At 54.1% G+C, this 17,576-nt stretch overlaps 1 protein-coding gene across 6 annotated transcripts in view; it reads left to right on the top strand.

Moving 5' to 3' along the window:
• Positions 1-17,235, top strand: part of CHD6 (chromodomain helicase DNA binding protein 6) — a 70,322-nt gene extending 53,087 nt beyond the window's left edge. For 4 of the 6 annotated variants that reach the window (XM_072350563.1, XM_072350561.1, XM_072350560.1 and 1 more), the window contains 14 exons: positions 604-707; positions 963-1,092; positions 1,353-1,413; positions 1,995-2,052; positions 2,762-2,981; positions 3,645-3,853; positions 4,986-6,536; positions 7,136-7,284; positions 7,547-7,753; positions 8,260-8,706; positions 9,270-9,461; positions 11,041-11,160; positions 12,431-12,535; positions 14,302-17,235. In XM_072350563.1, the coding sequence (XP_072206664.1) occupies positions 604-707; positions 963-1,092; positions 1,353-1,413; positions 1,995-2,052; positions 2,762-2,981; positions 3,645-3,853; positions 4,986-6,536; positions 7,136-7,284; positions 7,547-7,753; positions 8,260-8,706; positions 9,270-9,461; positions 11,041-11,160; positions 12,431-12,535; positions 14,302-15,189 (4,441 nt within the window). In that variant the 3' untranslated portion in view covers positions 15,190-17,235. The remainder of the gene's footprint in view (positions 1-603; positions 708-962; positions 1,093-1,352; positions 1,414-1,994; positions 2,053-2,761; positions 2,982-3,644; positions 3,854-4,985; positions 6,537-7,135; positions 7,285-7,546; positions 7,754-8,259; positions 8,707-9,269; positions 9,462-11,040; positions 11,161-12,430; positions 12,536-14,301) is intronic. The other 2 variants (XM_072350564.1, XM_072350566.1) reach the window with 2 other exon arrangements.
• The last annotated feature ends 341 nt before the right edge of the window (positions 17,236-17,576 follow it).

Genomic DNA, 17,576 nt, shown 5'->3' with positions numbered 1-17,576 from the left:
CCGATGAATTGGCCTTCAGTCCCAAAGGAAAAGCCTGCAGGAACTGCACCCGCTTCCCAGGGCTGGGCCTTAGAGCAGGGCGTACCCCATCGCTGGGGCCTACAATCCCTTCCCCATGCTGAGGACTAAGCTAATGCCACGCAGCTCCTGACCTTCCCTCTGTCAGCTCTTGGAGCTTCAGAAAGAAGCACAAAATAGTCAGATGAATTTACTAGAGAAGGTGCTGCTGCCTTCCTCAGGATGGTTTGTGCCAGCCCAGCTCAATCAGCACAAGTTTGTGTGGAGGGAGTGTTGCACCCCAGCTGACCGGCTGTGCTGCTCCTGTGGGTCTGGCTGGCTTGCAGTGCTTCCTCCTAGCAGACAGGAGCTCTTGTCCCCTGATGTTGCTTGACTGGGAGGGCAGAGGGGCTGTGCAGTCTTTGGAGAAACAGGGAATGCAGTGGGTGCAGTGGAGCAAACCACAGCTCTTCAGAGGGAGACATGTTAGGCCAGCCTTGCTCTCCTAGATGCCCCCAGCTCTGGCCTACCCTCATCCCTCAGCCCCTGGCACACTGCTATACCTGGTGAGGCTGCAAGAGGAGTGCTTACACTTGTCTTCTGCAGAGAGCTGGATGTGCTGCTGCCAGACATCGACTACGTGGAAATCCCGGTGGACTGGTGGAATGCTGAAGCTGATAAATCTTTGCTCATTGGTGTCTTCAAGCATGGTATGTTGCCAGCTTGTGTGGGAGGGGGGCAGCAGGTGAGAGGGATGTGCATGGAGCAGCTGGCCAGAGCCACATGACCTGAAGTGGATGTGATTTGTGTGCTTCCACCTCCATGTGAGGGGCAGAGTCATAGACATGCACTGCAGCTGTGCAAGGGCAAGGCAGCTTTTTCCCGGATGTACAGCAGGAGGTTCACCAGAGCAAGGTTCAGGCCTGCCCTCACCCTGTCTTTCTCCTCCCTGATGGCTTTGGCAGGTTATGAGAGGTACAATGCCATGCGGGCAGACCCAGCACTCTGCTTCCTGGAGAAGGTGGGCATGCCTGATGAGAAGCTGCTTTCTGCAGAGCAGGGCATCAGTGACGGGGCTCAGGACACTGCTGAAAGGTGGGTAGGGGATGGAGCCAAGCCCTTGGGTGTTTTGTGTCCGTGTGAGAAGTGGGTTGGTGTTAAGGAGCAAGCTATGCTTACAGAGGGCTGTGAGGGGAGAAGGAAGCAATGTGGATGGGAGCATGATGGACAGTGGGGAGCACAGGTGGGAGCTGCTCCATGCTGCAGGGCAGAGAGCTGGAACTGCTGTCTGCACTGCTGACACTGCAAGGGAAGTGGCACCGCACTACTAGGGACTAATTCTCTGTCTTATCCAGGAGCACCGTGGAAAAGGAAGAGAGCAATGGAGAAAAGCTGGAGGGGCTGCCAAAGCAGGAGGTGAGTGGGATTAGCGGTGATGGATGCTGCTGCCTGCTGTGCTACCCGGTGCTGCAGATGTGGCTCAGCTCTGCCATGGAGCATGGGGGAGCAGCGCTGCCTGCATCCCTGTTCTTTGCAGTCGTTGCCTTGCCATGCACAATCTGTGGCCCATGCCAACTTCTGCTTGTTGAAGCATGGCTTTTTCTTGCTGAACTGGACAGCATCCACCTCACAGGGATCAGAGGGGTGTCAGAGGCTGGGAATAGCCAGGAGGCTCTCATGCTTGGCTTCAGCAGCCATAAAGGGCATTCCAGGATGACAAGCGGTGGATTGGGCAGCCCATGAGGGTGTGGCATATGTATGGTGCTGTCAGTGCTGCTATGGCCCAGTTCATTGTGTTGGGACCCAAAGGAGACGACACTGCATGCTTGAGCTGTCAGCTCTGCTGTTTGCACTGCTTTGCTCCTGCGTGCTGAGGGCTGCTCACAAGGACATGTGGTCCTGTGGCCCAGACCCTGCCAGGGCCATGGAGTGAGGGCTGGGCAGCATGATCTCCTGCGCAGCTCAGCAGTGGTTGCTCTGATGGTTTCTTTCTGCAGGACACTGTGGCTGCTGGGGCAGGCGAAGCTGGCGAGAAGCGGGATGAGCCATCGGCAGGTGAGGCTGAATCTCCCACAGCATGGCACAGTGCTGCACAGGGACTGGCACAGGAAGGCCAGAGCAATGACAGGGGGCTGCTGAGGGCAGGAAGGGGTTGGGATGTGCAGGCTGTGCTTATGGCTGAGAGCATAACCTGGGTGGCAGCGCTTATCCAGCACTCCTCCCTAGCTCTGCTGAAGGGCAGAGGAGGCTCGCAGAAAGTCCTTTTGGCACATTGTCCTGCTAGCTGTAGAGTGTCTGGCTTGGCTTTGCTGTAGCCCGGTACAGTAATGGCAGGAGCATTTCTGGGGTGAGAGCACAAATGCGCTCTGAGAACTGAGTCATGCATGATGGGATGGGCAGGCACATCCTGAAAAAGAGCAGTACTGAAGCCAGCCATGGGCATGAGATGAGTGTGCAGGGCCTCCGCTGTTGGTGCTGTGGGCTGCCGGCCCCTCTGCTGGGCAGGCAGGGCAGAGTGAGTTTTGGAGGTTGCTTGGCCCAGATCCATTGTTTCTACCCCAGTCTCCGCCCTTGGGCTCTCTGAAAGAGGTTCAGACCTGGTCAGGGTGTGAGCCAACAGCATTTGGTGTGCAAAGGCCCAGGGGTGGCCACCACAAACATGTGAAGGGAAGGTGGGAGGGAGCTCTCGGAAGCAGGAGGCAGCGTGCGGCCCCGGGGCTCTGCAGCGCACATTAAATACTGATGTCCTTGCTGATGTTTGAAGCCCAGGATGGCTCCGACTCAGACAGATCCTGCTGGCCTGTCTCATCTGCCCTCACAGCCAGGCTGCGGCGGCTCGTCACTGTCTACCAGCGCTGCAACCGCAAAGAGTTGCCTGCGCGTGGTGAGATGCTGGTGCCCGGTAACCATGGATACTGGCTGCAAGATGAGGTGTTCCGGAGAGCCTCTGAGATGGACTCAGTGAACAAAGAGATGCAGAAAAGGTAATAGAGCAGAGGCCCAGGCAGTGGGTCTCTTACACAGCTGGTTTAGGCCTGGTGAAGTCCCTTTGCACTGACAGCCACTGTCCCTTCAGCCAGCTGCCTGTGGCAGAGGCGCATGGCTCCTTCCTGCACATGGGAGCACTGTTCCCAGCACGGGGGACCCCGAAGCATGGCCACCAGCCCAGCCCAGAGAGCAGCCTGCTGTGTTTTGTATGTAATGGCCTGGTGGGAGAACAAAAGTAATCAGATGATATCCCATCAGGATCAAATCCAGCATCTAGGGATCTACCTCCAGCCCTCAGCAGGGTGTCACTAAGCAGAGCTGTGTGCTCAGAGCTTGTTGTGGGTGAGGTTTGAAGGATGGGCACCATCACAGCTGGCCTGCTTGGGCTGCCCAGCCCTCCTGGCTGCATTCACTTCCTGCTAGTGGCCTCTGGAGACTGCTTGTGGCTAACTGCCATGTGTGCCAGAGAGCCTGCAGCCTTCACTCCTCCTTGCTACACACCTTAGAGACTCAGGTGATGATGCTCCTCCTGCACCTCTCCCAGAAGTGGTGGGAAGTAACTGATAACCTGCTCTGAGCCTCTCTGACTGCTGTCTTGTCCATGCTGGCATTAGCACATGTGTCTGTGGTGCTCATGTGTCGTCTCCTCTGCCCCACAGGTGGACGAGGAGGGAGCAGGCAGATTTTTACCGCACCGTCTCTTCCTTTGGGGTCATCTATGACCAGGAGAAAAAGATGTTTGACTGGACCCAGTTCCGAGCCATATCTCGTTTGGAGAAGAAAACAGATGAGAGCTTAGAGAAGTACTTCCATAGCTTTATGGCCATGTGCAAGAGTGTCTGTGGTCTCCCACTGTGGAAAGAAGATGGTAAGTGAAAATTGCATGGCCTCTGTGGGAGATCCACGGAGCTGTGGGCCAGAAATGGTCACACTGCTCTCGTGGGTCAGGAGAGTAAGGCAGGAGCTTCATGAGAGTAGGAAGCAGCAAGACACCAGCCAGGGTATGGGCTTGCAGACACCTGCATTTTTGGCTATCTCTCTGGTTCAACAGGAAAGCAGCGCTGCCACAAAGGCTTCAGCACCTGCTCTCACTCAATTCATGGAATTCTCCCATGAAATCTCAACTAATTTTACCCAAGGCAGGTGATCTTTAGATGTGAGGGAAGAGAAGCAGAAAGGCAGCAGTTCACACCTCCTCCACACTGAAGCTGGGGTTTGTTTGTGTGATATGTGTTGCTGCTTTCTGCCTAGGCACCCCTCTGCTGGTGCTATGCAGAGTCCATGTTGTGCCTGCACTGCTGCCCAACTGTCTGAGGTGCTCTCCTGCAGGGCAGAGGGGGTCTGAAGGTAGCACGGGAGGCTTGGGAAGTCTGGCCAACACACCAGGCATCTGCTTTCTGGAAGCACCCAGCAGAGCCCCAACACATTGGCTCATGCAGGACATGGCGGATGAAAAGCTGCCTGGGTGCTACTTAAGCACAAAGTGATTTGCTTTGAACAGGAAGGATCTCATCTCAGACCTGCCAGGAGGTCCAGTCTTGTACAAAGCTCATTAGAGATGTGTGTTCATGCCTTAGGTATGGATGTGTAGGCGTTCCTCATCAAAAGAGCTTGCATGAGTTGAAAGACACCCTTCTCTGAGAAGCTGCTACAGGGCTGCCCCAGGCTCACACCTCAGGGAGCTGCTCTGGTGGCAGCTCCCTGTGGCTTCAGCATTGCTGGCTCTGATGGGCAGAGCTCAGGCAAGGTACTGAACCTTCTGTAGCCAAGTGCTATTCTTGGCTCAGCTGATTAGCTCAAGTAAGCGTCCTTCATTGTGAGCATTTGGTCACAAATGGGTGGAAGGTGGCGGCACTGGCAAACTCGGTCCCAATGGCAGCTTCAAGCACTGCCCTGCCTCCACCTCACCTGCAGTCTGAACAGCAGAAAACTCAGCCAGCTTCTGTGCAGCCTTCATCAGTCTGTCTAATAGGGCCTTGGCTCTTCTGTCTCTGTTGTAGGTCCCCCGGACCCCGACATCTATGTGGAGCCCATCACAGAGGAACGTGCTGCCAGAACCCTGTACCGCATTGAGCTGCTGCGGAAGGTGCGCGAGCAGGTGCTGAAGTGCCCGCAGCTCCACGAGCGGCTCAAGCTGTGCCGGCCCAGCCTCTACCTGCCTGTGTGGTGGGAGTGTGGCAAACACGACCGGGACCTGCTGATCGGCACCGCCAAGCATGGCCTGAATCGCACAGACTACTACATCATGAATGACCCGCAGCTGTCTTTTTTAGATGCATACAGGAACTATGCTCAGCATAAAAGAACAGGGATCCCAGGCTCAGAAACTCTGTGCTGCCTGTATCAGACTAACTCCAAACTCTACACTTCCCCTCTGTATAGCCATGTGGATAGGACTTGTGAATCCCTGGAGAATGAGACCGAGAGGCAGATCAAGCTGGAAAACACTGACAGCACCATGTCCCAGGCTGGGGGCAGCCCACCAGATGCAAACTGTGAAACATTCATGTCTAAAGTTCGGGACATCATTTCCAGTAACTATGATGAGAGCTCGCTGCCGGACTCACTGATGTGTATGATGTACGACGAGAAGGCCTGCAACAGTGAGCAGAGCTCCCTCGCCCGAGACAGCCCGAGCTGCACAGATGTTGGAAGCAGCATCGCTAAACTGTCTGAGGGCAAGCTGGAGGGGGACGAGGATCCATCCAGCTGTGACGCAGAGGCCATGAGAGAGGCTTCCTTCCTGGAGGGTTTGCAGGTGGGCTGTGACCAAATGGACTGTCAGAATGAAGAAGCTGAGCCTTCACCTTCTACTCCCGAAAGTGACCGTTCACGGAGCATCCCAGCAGAGCTCTGCGAGGCCATGCAGCAGAAGAGAGACCTTGGCAGCCCTGCGCCAGTGCTGCCTGAGCACCGTGCCATGGAAGGAGTCATAAATATGGGGCTATACAGTCCCAGCCTTCACAACTATGACATGAAGGTCCCTCCTGAGCAGAGATTCATTAATCTGCTGCAGGAGAAAGGAATGGAGGCAAAAGCAGTTCCAAGTCAGAGCCACAGTGAGGAAGATGAGGAGGAAGAGGATGATGATAACTCAGAGGCAGCAGCGGATATTGCAGAAGGCTTGAGTGGTCCGAGGGTCAGGGCCAGCTGTGATGAACTTGGGGGTGAGGAGCAGAGCCCTGGCCTCCCCACACATGAGGACGTTTGTCCTGAAGATGTGAACAGTGAGAGAGAGACCCTGGGGTTGGGGACTCTTGAAATGCCTGCAGAGCCTGGGCCCAAGGGCAGGGAGGACCTCAGCCTGGATGAGGAGAACACCCTGCAGCACTTGCCAAGCCAGTCTCAGAGCCGGGCTTTCAGCCTGTCTGCTCCTCCACCGGGAGCCCTGGGGGCACAGCCCCTTCATGCTGGGGGAGAAGACTGGAGCCAAGAGGCTGAAGGGCAGGCAGGCTGCAGAGAGGCCCTGCACCCTGAGCCTCCGGGGGTTAAGCAGGAGGAGTGTGAGATCAGAGATGAGGAGGAGAAAAATGGCAGCAGCCAGAGTCAAGGTACAGTCTGAGAGCTAAGGTACAGTCTGAGAGCTCCTACTGGCTGACAGTCCCCTCCTCCCCTCCAGCTGGGACAGGAGGGATCTGCTGTCCCCAGAGCTGAGCCAGAGCCCAGCCTCCTGGAACAGCTACCACCCCTGCAGGAACTGGACCCCTCTGGCCAATGTGACCAAGGAGCGAAGAGTTGGTGGTTGATTGCTAGTTGGGTTTGCCAGGACCCCAGCAGCCCTGGGGTACAGACATGGGATACCTACACCCTTCCCCTCCCAGCCCAGAGCACTCTCTGGTGGACAGCTCTGTCTTTAAGGCTCCTGCTCTTCTCCTTGCCCACCAGGACTCCCGCTGAGTCACTGGGGAAGTACCTGGGGGCCACTGTAGTAAAAGCCCAGAACTCATCTCAGGGCTGTGCCCAGCCACCTGCTCCTCTGCGATGTGGACTGCCTGCTCCTGGCCCAGGAGTGCTGTGTTTCTTGCTGGATGGTTGGGGAATGGGATCTGCTGGGGACCTGCTGGGCACATGGGTGGGGAGAGGAAGTGTTACCATCCTGAGGGGTAAGGGGAGGAGAGTGATGATGGGCTCTGTTCTGTTGCTTTCTCAGATGGACCAGAGAAATATTTGGAGGAAGAAAGCAAGAGTTCAACTTCTCTCTTGCCTGGGGAGATCGATGACCTGCAGGATGCCCGGGCACCAACCATTGCCCAGCTGCTGCAGGAAAAGACACTTTACTCCTTCTCTGAGTGGCCTAAGGTGAGTTGAAGATGAACGCTTTCTATTGTGGATGTTACTGTCTTGTCCTGACAGGCAGAGGCTCACAGCCCCTGCTTCTCTGCATGTGGCTCCCAATGGACACTGTGCTCAGTGCTCTCACCAGGCCATGGCTGTAGCTGCACCACAGCAGTTTGCTACTGAGCTGGGGCACAAGGATTGGGTTTATCTTTAATCCTGAGTTGGCATATATGAATTAAAGTCATTAAAGTCCCAGCATCCCCCCATCCAATCCTGTTTGCAGGATCGTGTGATCATCAGCCGCATTGACAACATCTGCCACGCCATCCTGAAGGGCAAGTGGCCATCCTCCAGCCAGCAGTTTGAGACTCAGAGCCTGCTGGCAGCCCCAGCCGTAGCCAGCAATGCCGGCAGCAGAAACAGCTTTGCTGAGTCAGAAGCCCCCGATCCCAGCTTCAACAATGGAGTGTTAATCTCACAGGTACAAAAGGTGAGGGGGACCCTTGAGGGGAGACATGTTGAGAACCCTGGGGTGAAGCATTTCCCCAGGTGCTCAGTAGCTTCCTGCTCCAGGTGGGGATTTTGCTGCCTCTTGGTGCCACTTGTGCATAATGTGCAGCTTGGGCTGCTCAGTCCCTCTGCTGAGGGCTCCTGGTGAGCTCCCAGCTGCCCCAGTGTCCCAAAGGAAGGCGTGCAGGAGAGGGCACTGCCCTGTTGGTCTCTCATTTCCCACTGATGGACATGGCACAGAGAGTGAGAAGCTGCTGACCTGAGACTCCACCTCAGCAGTGGATGAAGCATGTGGGAGTCAGTGCTGGCCTGAGGGTACCACAGCACCACTTCCACACAGAGTGATGTGTGCTCTGCCCAGGGATGGGGCGTCCTGCAGAGGAGCAGGGCAGCCTGACCGCTAGCTCTGTGCGTTGGTTTGAACAGCTGGAGTCCATGATGCTGCACCAGCGGCTATAACCTGCTCTGTGCCTCTGATCCACACAGGAAGGCTTCCTGAACCCTGCCTTTGCAAAAGATGAGCGGAAGCACAGGCGGCTGTATGAATTTGAGTTGGAGAGAGACGCCAAGCAGAGGAGCTTGGAGCAGTTGGCAGCAGCCCACGTTCATCCTCCTATCGTACTGAATGGCTGGCGTGACGCGGCTGTGGACCTGTCCAGAGCCTCTGATGGATCCCCGGGGAACTCCTCTCCTTTCCCTCTGAATACGAACATGCCCAAGCTGGGGACTGTCAACACCCTCCAGGGCTCCCTGGGCATGGACTTGTCTGGCATTCTGCAGGCGGGGTTAATCCATCCTGTCACAGGACAGATTGTAAACGGCAGCCTCCGAAGAGACGATGCTGCCATGAGGAGGAGACGGGGCAGGAGAAAAAATGTAGAAGGGATGGACCTCATCTTCCTGAAGGAGAGGCCTCTTCCAACCAGGCTGCAGGTGAGCTAATGCTCCTTCCTCTCACGTGGCCCCCATGCAGTCAGCACAGTTTGACTCATGGTCCAGCTTCCCTATGCAAGCTCTGCTGCCCCTGATAAACAATATCACAAGCAGTTGTTCCAGATGTGGAGTGTTTGGGGTTAGAGAAGATGATAAAAAGTTCACATCTGCATTTAAGCTGTTGCCAGGAGGCTTCTTCCCTGTGATCCACTTGAGCTCCCAGTGGGAGCCAGAGCAGTCCCTCAGACCATGAGTGGGAGTGGGGTCTCTTGGGGAAGTGTCTCCCCTAGTCACAAGAGTGTTTGCAGCTGAGATGCAGAAGCATCCCCCAGCTCTCTGCCCTCCATGCTGGCAGTGCTGGGGCTGAGTGGAAGCAGAATGCATTGGGGTGGGTGGATTAGGGAACAAATGCAGGGAATATCACAGAACAATATGTGGGGTTAATAATATGGGGCTGAAGAAGCCAGCCTATGCTGTGGTGGCATTTGAACTGCTCTGGGAGCTGTGTGGGGACAGATGCATCACCACATGCTGCTGATGGGCTGCTCCTCCCTTCACTCCAGGATGTTCAGGATGATCAGCTGCAGACGCCCCAGAACAGCCCCCTCCTAGATGGGCCAGCAGCTGCTACCTCAACTCCGCAGCCAGTCCCAGCTGCAGGCAGCCAGGCCGAGAAGGCTGTCCCCAACAAGAGTCTCCTTGACTGGCTCCGTCAGCAGTCCGACTACACGCTTGACGTTCCCGGCTTCGGCACAGTAAGGGTGGCCTTTGGTGGCACGTGTGTGTTTCTATGTCTGCCTTGTGTGCTGCCTTTGGTGTTAGGTGTAGTGTGGTTGCTTTTGAATTCAAGGCTTCCACGATGTATCTCAAAGCGTAGCGTCTTTTCCTGTGACACGGATGGCAGTGTTCATCATGCCTGGGTCACGCTCTGGGGGTGGGCATGGTTCGTTCCCTGTGCAGTCGCAGGACCCACCTGCTGAGCTGCATGTCCCTGCCCCAAGGTCCGTCCTACAGCTCCAGTCCTGGGCATCAGAGATGTGCGGTGTGAGTCTGTAGTCTGGTGTGTTCCAGAGGTGACAGGGATAAAGAGATAAATGGGAAAAGACGTTTGGGATGCTCAAGGCCCATGGGCTCCTTTCCATTTGGGGTCATTGTAGGCCATGCTGTTGTAATAGGTGAGGCCCCCAGACAGCAGGTTTCCTGCAAAGTGGAGTTCCTTGCTTTGAAAATGGAAGCTCTGTGCTGTGGGCACATATCCACAGTCACAGCCAGAGTGCAGTGGCACTGAGCAGGACACAAAGCCTGTCTGATTCTTCTTGTAGTTTCACAGATATCCACCCAACTCTTGGTTTCACAGGGTGATCTGCTCCTCAGATTTCAGCCTGTTCAGCCTTTGGGACAATGTGGTAGGCAGAGTACAAGCTGCAGGAAGAAATGTGATCCCATACCTAACACACTGCTTCTTGGTCACAGAAGACTGTGTGTGCCCAAGGCAGAGCTTCCCCAGGGCTGGCACACAGGAGCATGGAGGAGGGGCGAGCTGGGCAGGGTGTGGGGCTCCTGAGAGCTGAGGAGCCCAGTATGTGCTCGAGCAGCAGGGCTGTAGCTTTTCAAGACCCTGAGACACACAGAGGTCTGTGCCCCAGACCAGGAGCACTGCAGGAAGCAGTCCATTGGTGGGGCAGCAGTGGAGCTGCCTTTCCACCACTTCCCATTGCCCTGGCCTTCTGGGGTGCTTATGGAGCTCACACATCTGCCACACCAGTGACCTGCTGCTGCCAGCAAGCTTCATGTCAGCACTGTGGGGTGTGCTGCCTCAGGGCAGGTGTTCTATCTCTGAGGGGTCAGTGTGAAAGCTGCCTTGGGGTCCTGGAGCAGCTCCATTGAATTCACAAAGGCCAGCATTGATGGGTGTCCCAAGGGCTTGGTGTGATCAGTGTCTGTGCAGCAGCTCAGCTGTAACTGCACTGCTTTCCTGAAGGGCTGGGACCCCAAGCAGGGTGCAGCAGCTGTGCAGTGGGAATGGCTGAAATACAGCAGAACAGAGTGTGGCTGAGCTGCAGAGAAGCAGGGCACCCTTCTTACAGATGTGTGTGTACAAGTTGGGGGGAGCTGGCAGGTGCTGTCCCTTTGTACCTACAGCAATTAATGCTCATTTGAAAACAGGCCCTGTGGCGGAGGCTGCTGTGTGCTGCTCACAGTGCTTCTGCCCAGGGCTGCGGGAACATCCCCGTCCCTCGGGTGCTCATCTGTGTCATCGTCCTGCAGGGCTTCTAGCCAGCCAGGCTCATTAAGCCATCTGCTCTCATTAACGTCGTCTTGTTTGCACTCCAGAATTTTTCAGACAAGCCCAAGCAGAGGAGGCAGCGCTGCAAGGACCCCAACAAATTGGACATTAGTGCACTCACGGGCGAGGAGCGGGTGCCGGTGGTACATAAGGGTACTGGACGGAGGGTAAGCAAAGGTCTATTCTGTGCTCTGCCCTCGGTGTCCTGAAGCATTTAGCAGAACTTGAGCAGGCCAGGGGTGGATCTTAATCCAGGGAGCCACATGGATGGGACAAAAGTCTGGAATACATACTCGGTGTATGATATTCTGTGATGCGTGTGACAGAGGAGACACCTACATGTGACTGGCTGCAGCAGGAAGGGCTGGGTGCTCACCACTGCGGCTGCACACTGACCCGGCAGCAGCACAGTGTGACAGCCTTTGGTGTGAGAGCTGCCATCAGCATAGCCCTGGCTGCTGTTTCCTGTTCTGGATCTGATCATGACCTTTGCACTCACTGCAGTATTCCAAAACTTGTAGTATTCCCATGTGTGCAAATGTCTCTGTTTTGTTCCTCCTTATGAGGTGCAGCAGGATGACACCCTGCAGAGCGAGAGGCATGTGGGAATGGAGGGCTTGCAGTGCTTTCTCTTGCTTACTGAGATGTGCTTACCAAGAAGCTAGAGGTGGGAGTGTGGAGTTACCCACCTCTTGTGCACTGATAGCAACCTCTCTAAATGAGACGGGGTACTTTACACCCAAGTGTAACTGTTAAACACACCCAGGGCTTCACGAGGTGATGTAGCCATAATCACCTCTGAATCCAAGGCAGAGTGGTAGAGTAGAAGGAGACTGATTCAACCACACCTGTGTTTCTGTGTTGCACCCACAGTGGCCGCTGGAGACTTGGGTGAGTTGGGTGGGTTCCTCCAGTTCTCAGCGTGTCTCTGTCTCCATCCCATAGCACACGTGTGGGCAGGAGGGCAGTGCTGGGTGGTGGGGCAGGGCACAGGGGCTGGCCCTCTGCTCCCTGAGCTATGTGGCTGAAAGCATTGGTCCCATACTGAGTCCTGCCAAGTGGCATAGTAAGGGAAGAGCCTCTGCCCCAGCCAAACTGCAGCCCCAGACGGTGAGCCAAGGGATGTGGTGTCATCCCCTTCACAGCATGGGTGGAGGGACTGGCCTGCAGCCATGAGCAGAGAACCCTGGCCTCAGGCTCTCAGCTGCGCCTTAATCAGCACCCCAGGGTATTCTCCCTCTGCTTGGACAGGACCAGGATGGCCTGTCTGCTCAGCCACCTGCTGCATGAGCCTCTCAGGTGTGTAGCAGCCATCCCCTTCAGAGGCTGGTAGATGCTCCTAAAGTGTGTGTTTGCCTAGACGTTTAATCGTATTTCTTGTGTTATTTTGCATAACTCTTTCTGCAATAGAGGTCATCCTTCTGCTATGTTTTATAGTTAGGGGGAGCCACGGCACCAGCATTGAAGGAATTGCCAAGGTGGCTTGATGCAAACTTGGAGTATGCTGTTGCAGCTGACTGGGCTGACATTGTTAAGCTTTCAGTAAGTTAGAGCTTTTGGAGAAATCTGTATCATATCATCTTTTCTTCCTCCTCCCCATCCCCACCACCTTTCTGCAGTGAGGCCCCATGAACTGCAGGGCAGGGCCTCTCGGGGAGGGCACAGCTGGAGGGCCGGCTGGGCCGCATGGCACAGGAAGGTTGGGCACAGCCACGGCTCTGCATAGTGGCCGAGCAGGAGAGGAGGTGCTCAGTGCCCCTGGGACAGGGCATGGCAGGACAGGGCGGCCACTGCAGAGCCTTCCTGGAAGGCCTGGAAGACTGAGAGACAGCTGGGGCAGCAGGAGCGCACCAGGAGCAGTCATCCACCTGCGTGCAGGGGAGGAGCTGCACGCAGTGCGTTCTTGTGGGTCACATTTTCCAGCAGTTTCCTGGGCCGTGCCTTTTTATCAGCTCCTGCAAGCTCTGTGCATGCCAGCCTGAGCCTGCTGTTGGGTGTGTGGCTTGGGGGACCCAAGGGCTGGTACAACAGCAGGACAGGGGCAGCAGAAAGCAGAGCCCTACCAGTGCACTCACCCACTGGTCCCTACTCTGGCGAGGGGCAGCAGCCACATGCATCCCCCTGGGCTGCTCCCAGAGGCCCCACTCGCTGCTCCTTGTTTCGTGGCTGCATCCTGCAGCATCCTTGCTGAGCAGGGGCTAGAGGGGGGATCAGGTGGCTTAGAGTTTTGTACCACTCTGAAATCCATTTTTAATTAGCGTTGGCTATTCGGCACATTCTGGCCTGCACACCCAGTGCAGTCAGCTGCCTCGCATTGCCCCCAGCTCCTGCAGATGGCCCCTAGGCTGCCCCACTTTGCCAGAGGGAGAGCTGTGTATCGGCCCGTAGCGCTCAGCAGCCCCATCTGCCTCACTCCGTGCATGCATGCAGAGGGACGGCCACTGGTGGGGCACTAGGGCTGGGTGTTGGGCAGGCTGCCCCACAGTACTCAGGCTACCTGGGCTACTGTGCAGATTTCCATGTGCACCAGTGTGTGCTCATCCCTCCTGGAGCAGCAGCTGAGCTGTGCAAACTTCCCCAATGGTTTGTTCTGCACTTGAGGTGTCAGTGGGAAGTACAGCTCATGTGCAAATCTATCATTGGAAATTGTTGAAAGGCACAAAAGTCTTTGAAGCTCAAGGGAGGCACGAAAGAAACATTCAAATATTTGTGATGAGAACACTGAAAAATGGAGTGCTAAGCTGTGCTGTGTGTCTCCCTGCACTGCTCCACGAAGGTGGGCTGTCTTCTCCCTCGCTGTGTCGCTGGGCTCTGTTCCTGCAGTGAATGTTCACGGAGCTCAGCAGCACGCCCACCCTCTGCATCTCCTGCAGCTCTGCTGTCCAGCAGGACACTGAAAATTTGGCCCTTAGAGCTCATGTCCGGCTGTTGCTGGAGCCGGGACTAAAGCTGGGATGGGAGCGAACTTGGAGCCTCTGATGTGGTGCTCCTCATGCTAGGAAGGGTTCCGGTCCTCAGGAGCAGCTGGCGGGGGCTCAGAGGAGCCGAAGGCTGCTGCCCCTGCTGCCTCCTTTCCCCCGTGCACATTGGCACTGCAGTACTCTGCCAGGGCACAGTGAGGATGTCCTGCACTTGGCAGCATCCCTTGGGGAGAAGTCTTGCGTACCTCGCAAATTCCATATCCAGAATCATGTAAACAAATGTTTCTGTGCAACACCATCTGGGATGCAGACGCGAGTACGGAAAAGCCACAGATTTCCTCTGATGCAATAATGAGGCATTTTGTGTTGTGTCTGTTTCGTTCCCAGGGCTACTTACCAGAAAGCAAATTCAACCGTGTGCTGACTGAGCCGGTGATGCGTGATGCGGGGCCGCGCCGCAGGGGGAGGCGGCCCAGAAGTGAGCTCATCAAAGGCCCCAGCGTTGTAGCAGATTCTTCTGGAATGGGACCATTGTTCATGAACGGACTGATTGCCGGAATGGATCTAGTGGGACTTCAAAACATGAGAAACATGCAAGGGATCCCTCTGACCGGGCTGGTTGGCTTCCCCGCGGGCTTTGCGGCTGTGCCTGCTGGCGAGGACGTGAAGAGCACCCTGAGCATGTTGCCCATGATGCTGCCAGGCATGGCCACCGTGCCGCAGATGTTTGGCGTCGGAGGGCTTCTCAACCCACCCATGGCAACGGCTTGTACCGCGACTGCTCCGACTTCCTTAACAAGCACAACAAAAGGTGGTACGTCGAACGCAGAGAAAGCTACTGAGGATAAACAGAGCAGCCAGGATGCGAAAAAAGAAACTCTTTCTGAAGATAAGCCCGGCCCTAGTTCGTTTTCTAATCAGACAGAATCCGCAATAACTACCAGTAGTCCTGTAGCTTTTAACCCGTTTCTTATCCCAGGGATGTCACCCGGACTGATCTATCCGTCAATGTTTCTCTCCCCTGGCATTGGCATGGCGCTGCCGGGCATGCAGCAGGCCAGGCACACGGAGGCAGCCAGTCTGGAGAGCCAGAAGCGGAAGAGAAAGAAAGCGAAAGGGGACGCAGCGAACCCGGAACCAGAAACTGTTTCGCTGCCCGAAAAAGAAGCTGCAGATGGTCAAAACTGTACAGAGCAAACACCGCCTTTGCCAGCAGAGAAAGAGCAGGACGTACCAGCAGAGGAGGAGGTCAAGGAAGTTAACGATACCAATTAGAACTTTTGTTTCCTTGAAAAAAAAAAAGATTGTGGCTTGTAAGTTTCTTATCCCATACCTATTTGTTACTTACCCTCCTGCCCCCACTCCACCTTCATAAACCTGTGTTTCCATGAGTAATATTATCTACCTAACTCCCTGTCAGAAAACTATGGTGACATATGTTAATAGTTGCAGGGTCTTGCCACTTTATTAGATAAACAGTGTTGTCTAGCTAGTGTGGGAGGCACAGAATTCTCGTTCTGTTTTCCAGTCGTTCATCCCGGCCGAGCAAATCCAGTTCTTGGGCACCCCCTAAAACCGCTCACACATTCAAGAAGAAAAGGAGGCAAAACCAGAGCAAAAGCTAAGCTCTCACCTCTTGGTCTGCACGCTGACAGGGGTGGTTCTTTCTCCAGCGACACTGAGTGACAGAGCCTGTATTTGGGGGTAAAAAGCACAGCTATAGTAAGTGCTGATGTGTATTTTTGATTTGAAGTATTTCCCTATTTTATCATGGTTATTAGAATAGTAGTATAGACAGAAGTATATACCTAATGATTGAAAATGCATATATTCATTTCTTTGAAACAAAGAGACGTTACTGGTAGTGGAATAATTTCTCCATCAGCCCCACCTCAAAGGTCTGGAAGCAAACGACAGTGAGGGACAATGTTATGTAGGCATTCTTTTGTATTTCTTCAAACCAAAGTTTGGTTTTACGTTACGTGGGGCTTTCGTTGCCCTTTCCTTGATAGTTACGAGAGCTTTTCAGCCCGAGCTGAAAATGTTTTGCACATCTTGCATGACTTTTTGGGATTCCTGTACCTGTCGCTGCCAGTTCCCCCATGGCCCCGCTAGAATCCCATTCTCATGTACGGCGTTAGTCCTCACCTATGGCATTAAGAGAGCTGTGACGTTGTTTTCCCAAGCCACAAACAGGCCACACTGATTTTAATGCTCTTTTATGAACGCTGAGGCTTTTTGCGTTGCTGTCCGTTGGGGTCCGTGCACTGACGTGGCGTCTGTCAGAGCAGGGGAGGCTGCAGGCTGCGCTGCTCTGAGGGCAGAAGGACCGCGGGATCTCCAGAGCTGAGTTTGTTCTTCTCTCCTAGTGGTAGACTGTGAAGAGATCACGTTTGCTTCTTCTTTCCATTCCTCTACGTGCTGTTGAACAGTATTTCCGAGTCGTCCCCCCCCATCAGCAAATGATTTTGACGTACGTGTTTTAAATGGACAGGTTTTAATGCAGTCGGTGCCCGAAACTCTGTGTGTGTTGAGACACTTCCACAGGCAACTCCTTCGTTCCTCCTTCCCTTCACTCCTTTCGTTTCCCTTTCACTTGGGCTCGTTCTCATTTGCAGCTCATGGTTTGAGACTTGAAGTCAGCGCGGCGGTGCGGCGGGCGTAGGGAGCGTCGAGTCATCGGTCACACATCCGGTCGTCACAATTTACTGTATTTTTTACTTATTTTCTGTTACAGTTTTTGCTAATTTATCGGATGGTCCAATGTTTTGGCATAACTATTTCAGTTCGCATTATTTATTTATGATGCTTTTTTTTGTCGTCGTCGTTGTTGTCGTTGTCTTTTATACACTTGGAATGATAAATGGTGTACATGTTGAAATCAGCATCTCAAAGAAGTCTGTTACCCCCCAGCTGACAAAGTCAGACTTTCCCGGCCGTATTCCCAGACTCCTGGATTGGGTGATTCTTTAAAGTCTGTAACCAATCACGATGCAAACCCCCCCCTAATTAAATGTCTTCTATTTAATGACTTCCTCGTAGCACAGATACTGGATCGCTGTCGACAGATTTCTTAGAAATGCTGCTATCTCTATTTAACTAACATTTTGTTCAGTTTTGCCTCCAGTGGAAGCAGAAAAGGGTTTTCTCAGCTGTTAAATCCAAAATCGATATAATTTATTTATGTAAAAAAAAAAAAAAAAATCACGATTGATATATTTTTGAACCTTTTAAGTACTAACTTTCTTTTTATTCAGTAGAAGAACATGTACTTGCCCTAAATCCTTAAAATACAAATGCTATAAAACTTCCTGTATCTTCACACCTTACTGTGACTGGATGCAGACATCTCTTCAGAGTCCATTTCAATCACGGGATGGTTTTTACGGGGTTACACTGGTGGGGAACAGGGTTGTAAGTGGCGTTTATTTCATTAGCCGGCATGCTCTGTACCTTGTTCTTATTATCAGCCGTGTGCGCTAAGTCTGGGTGTTTAAGCTTCTCTTTGACTGCTACTCTGTGACCCTTTTGCAACCCGATATACTCTGTGCATTACTGGGCTGTGAGGCATTCGGCGGCTTCTCATCACTTTCCATCCTGTCCCAAAGCAATGCCGACGTTCCGCGGGTTGTCCTGGATCCCCACACAGACACATCCTGCAC

Source organism: Excalfactoria chinensis, chromosome 15, assembly GCF_039878825.1.
Source record: "Excalfactoria chinensis isolate bCotChi1 chromosome 15, bCotChi1.hap2, whole genome shotgun sequence".
Lineage (NCBI taxonomy): Eukaryota > Metazoa > Chordata > Aves > Galliformes > Phasianidae > Excalfactoria > Excalfactoria chinensis.
Note: the sequence above shows the minus strand (reverse complement) of the source record. Positions and strands in the feature narration are given on the sequence as shown.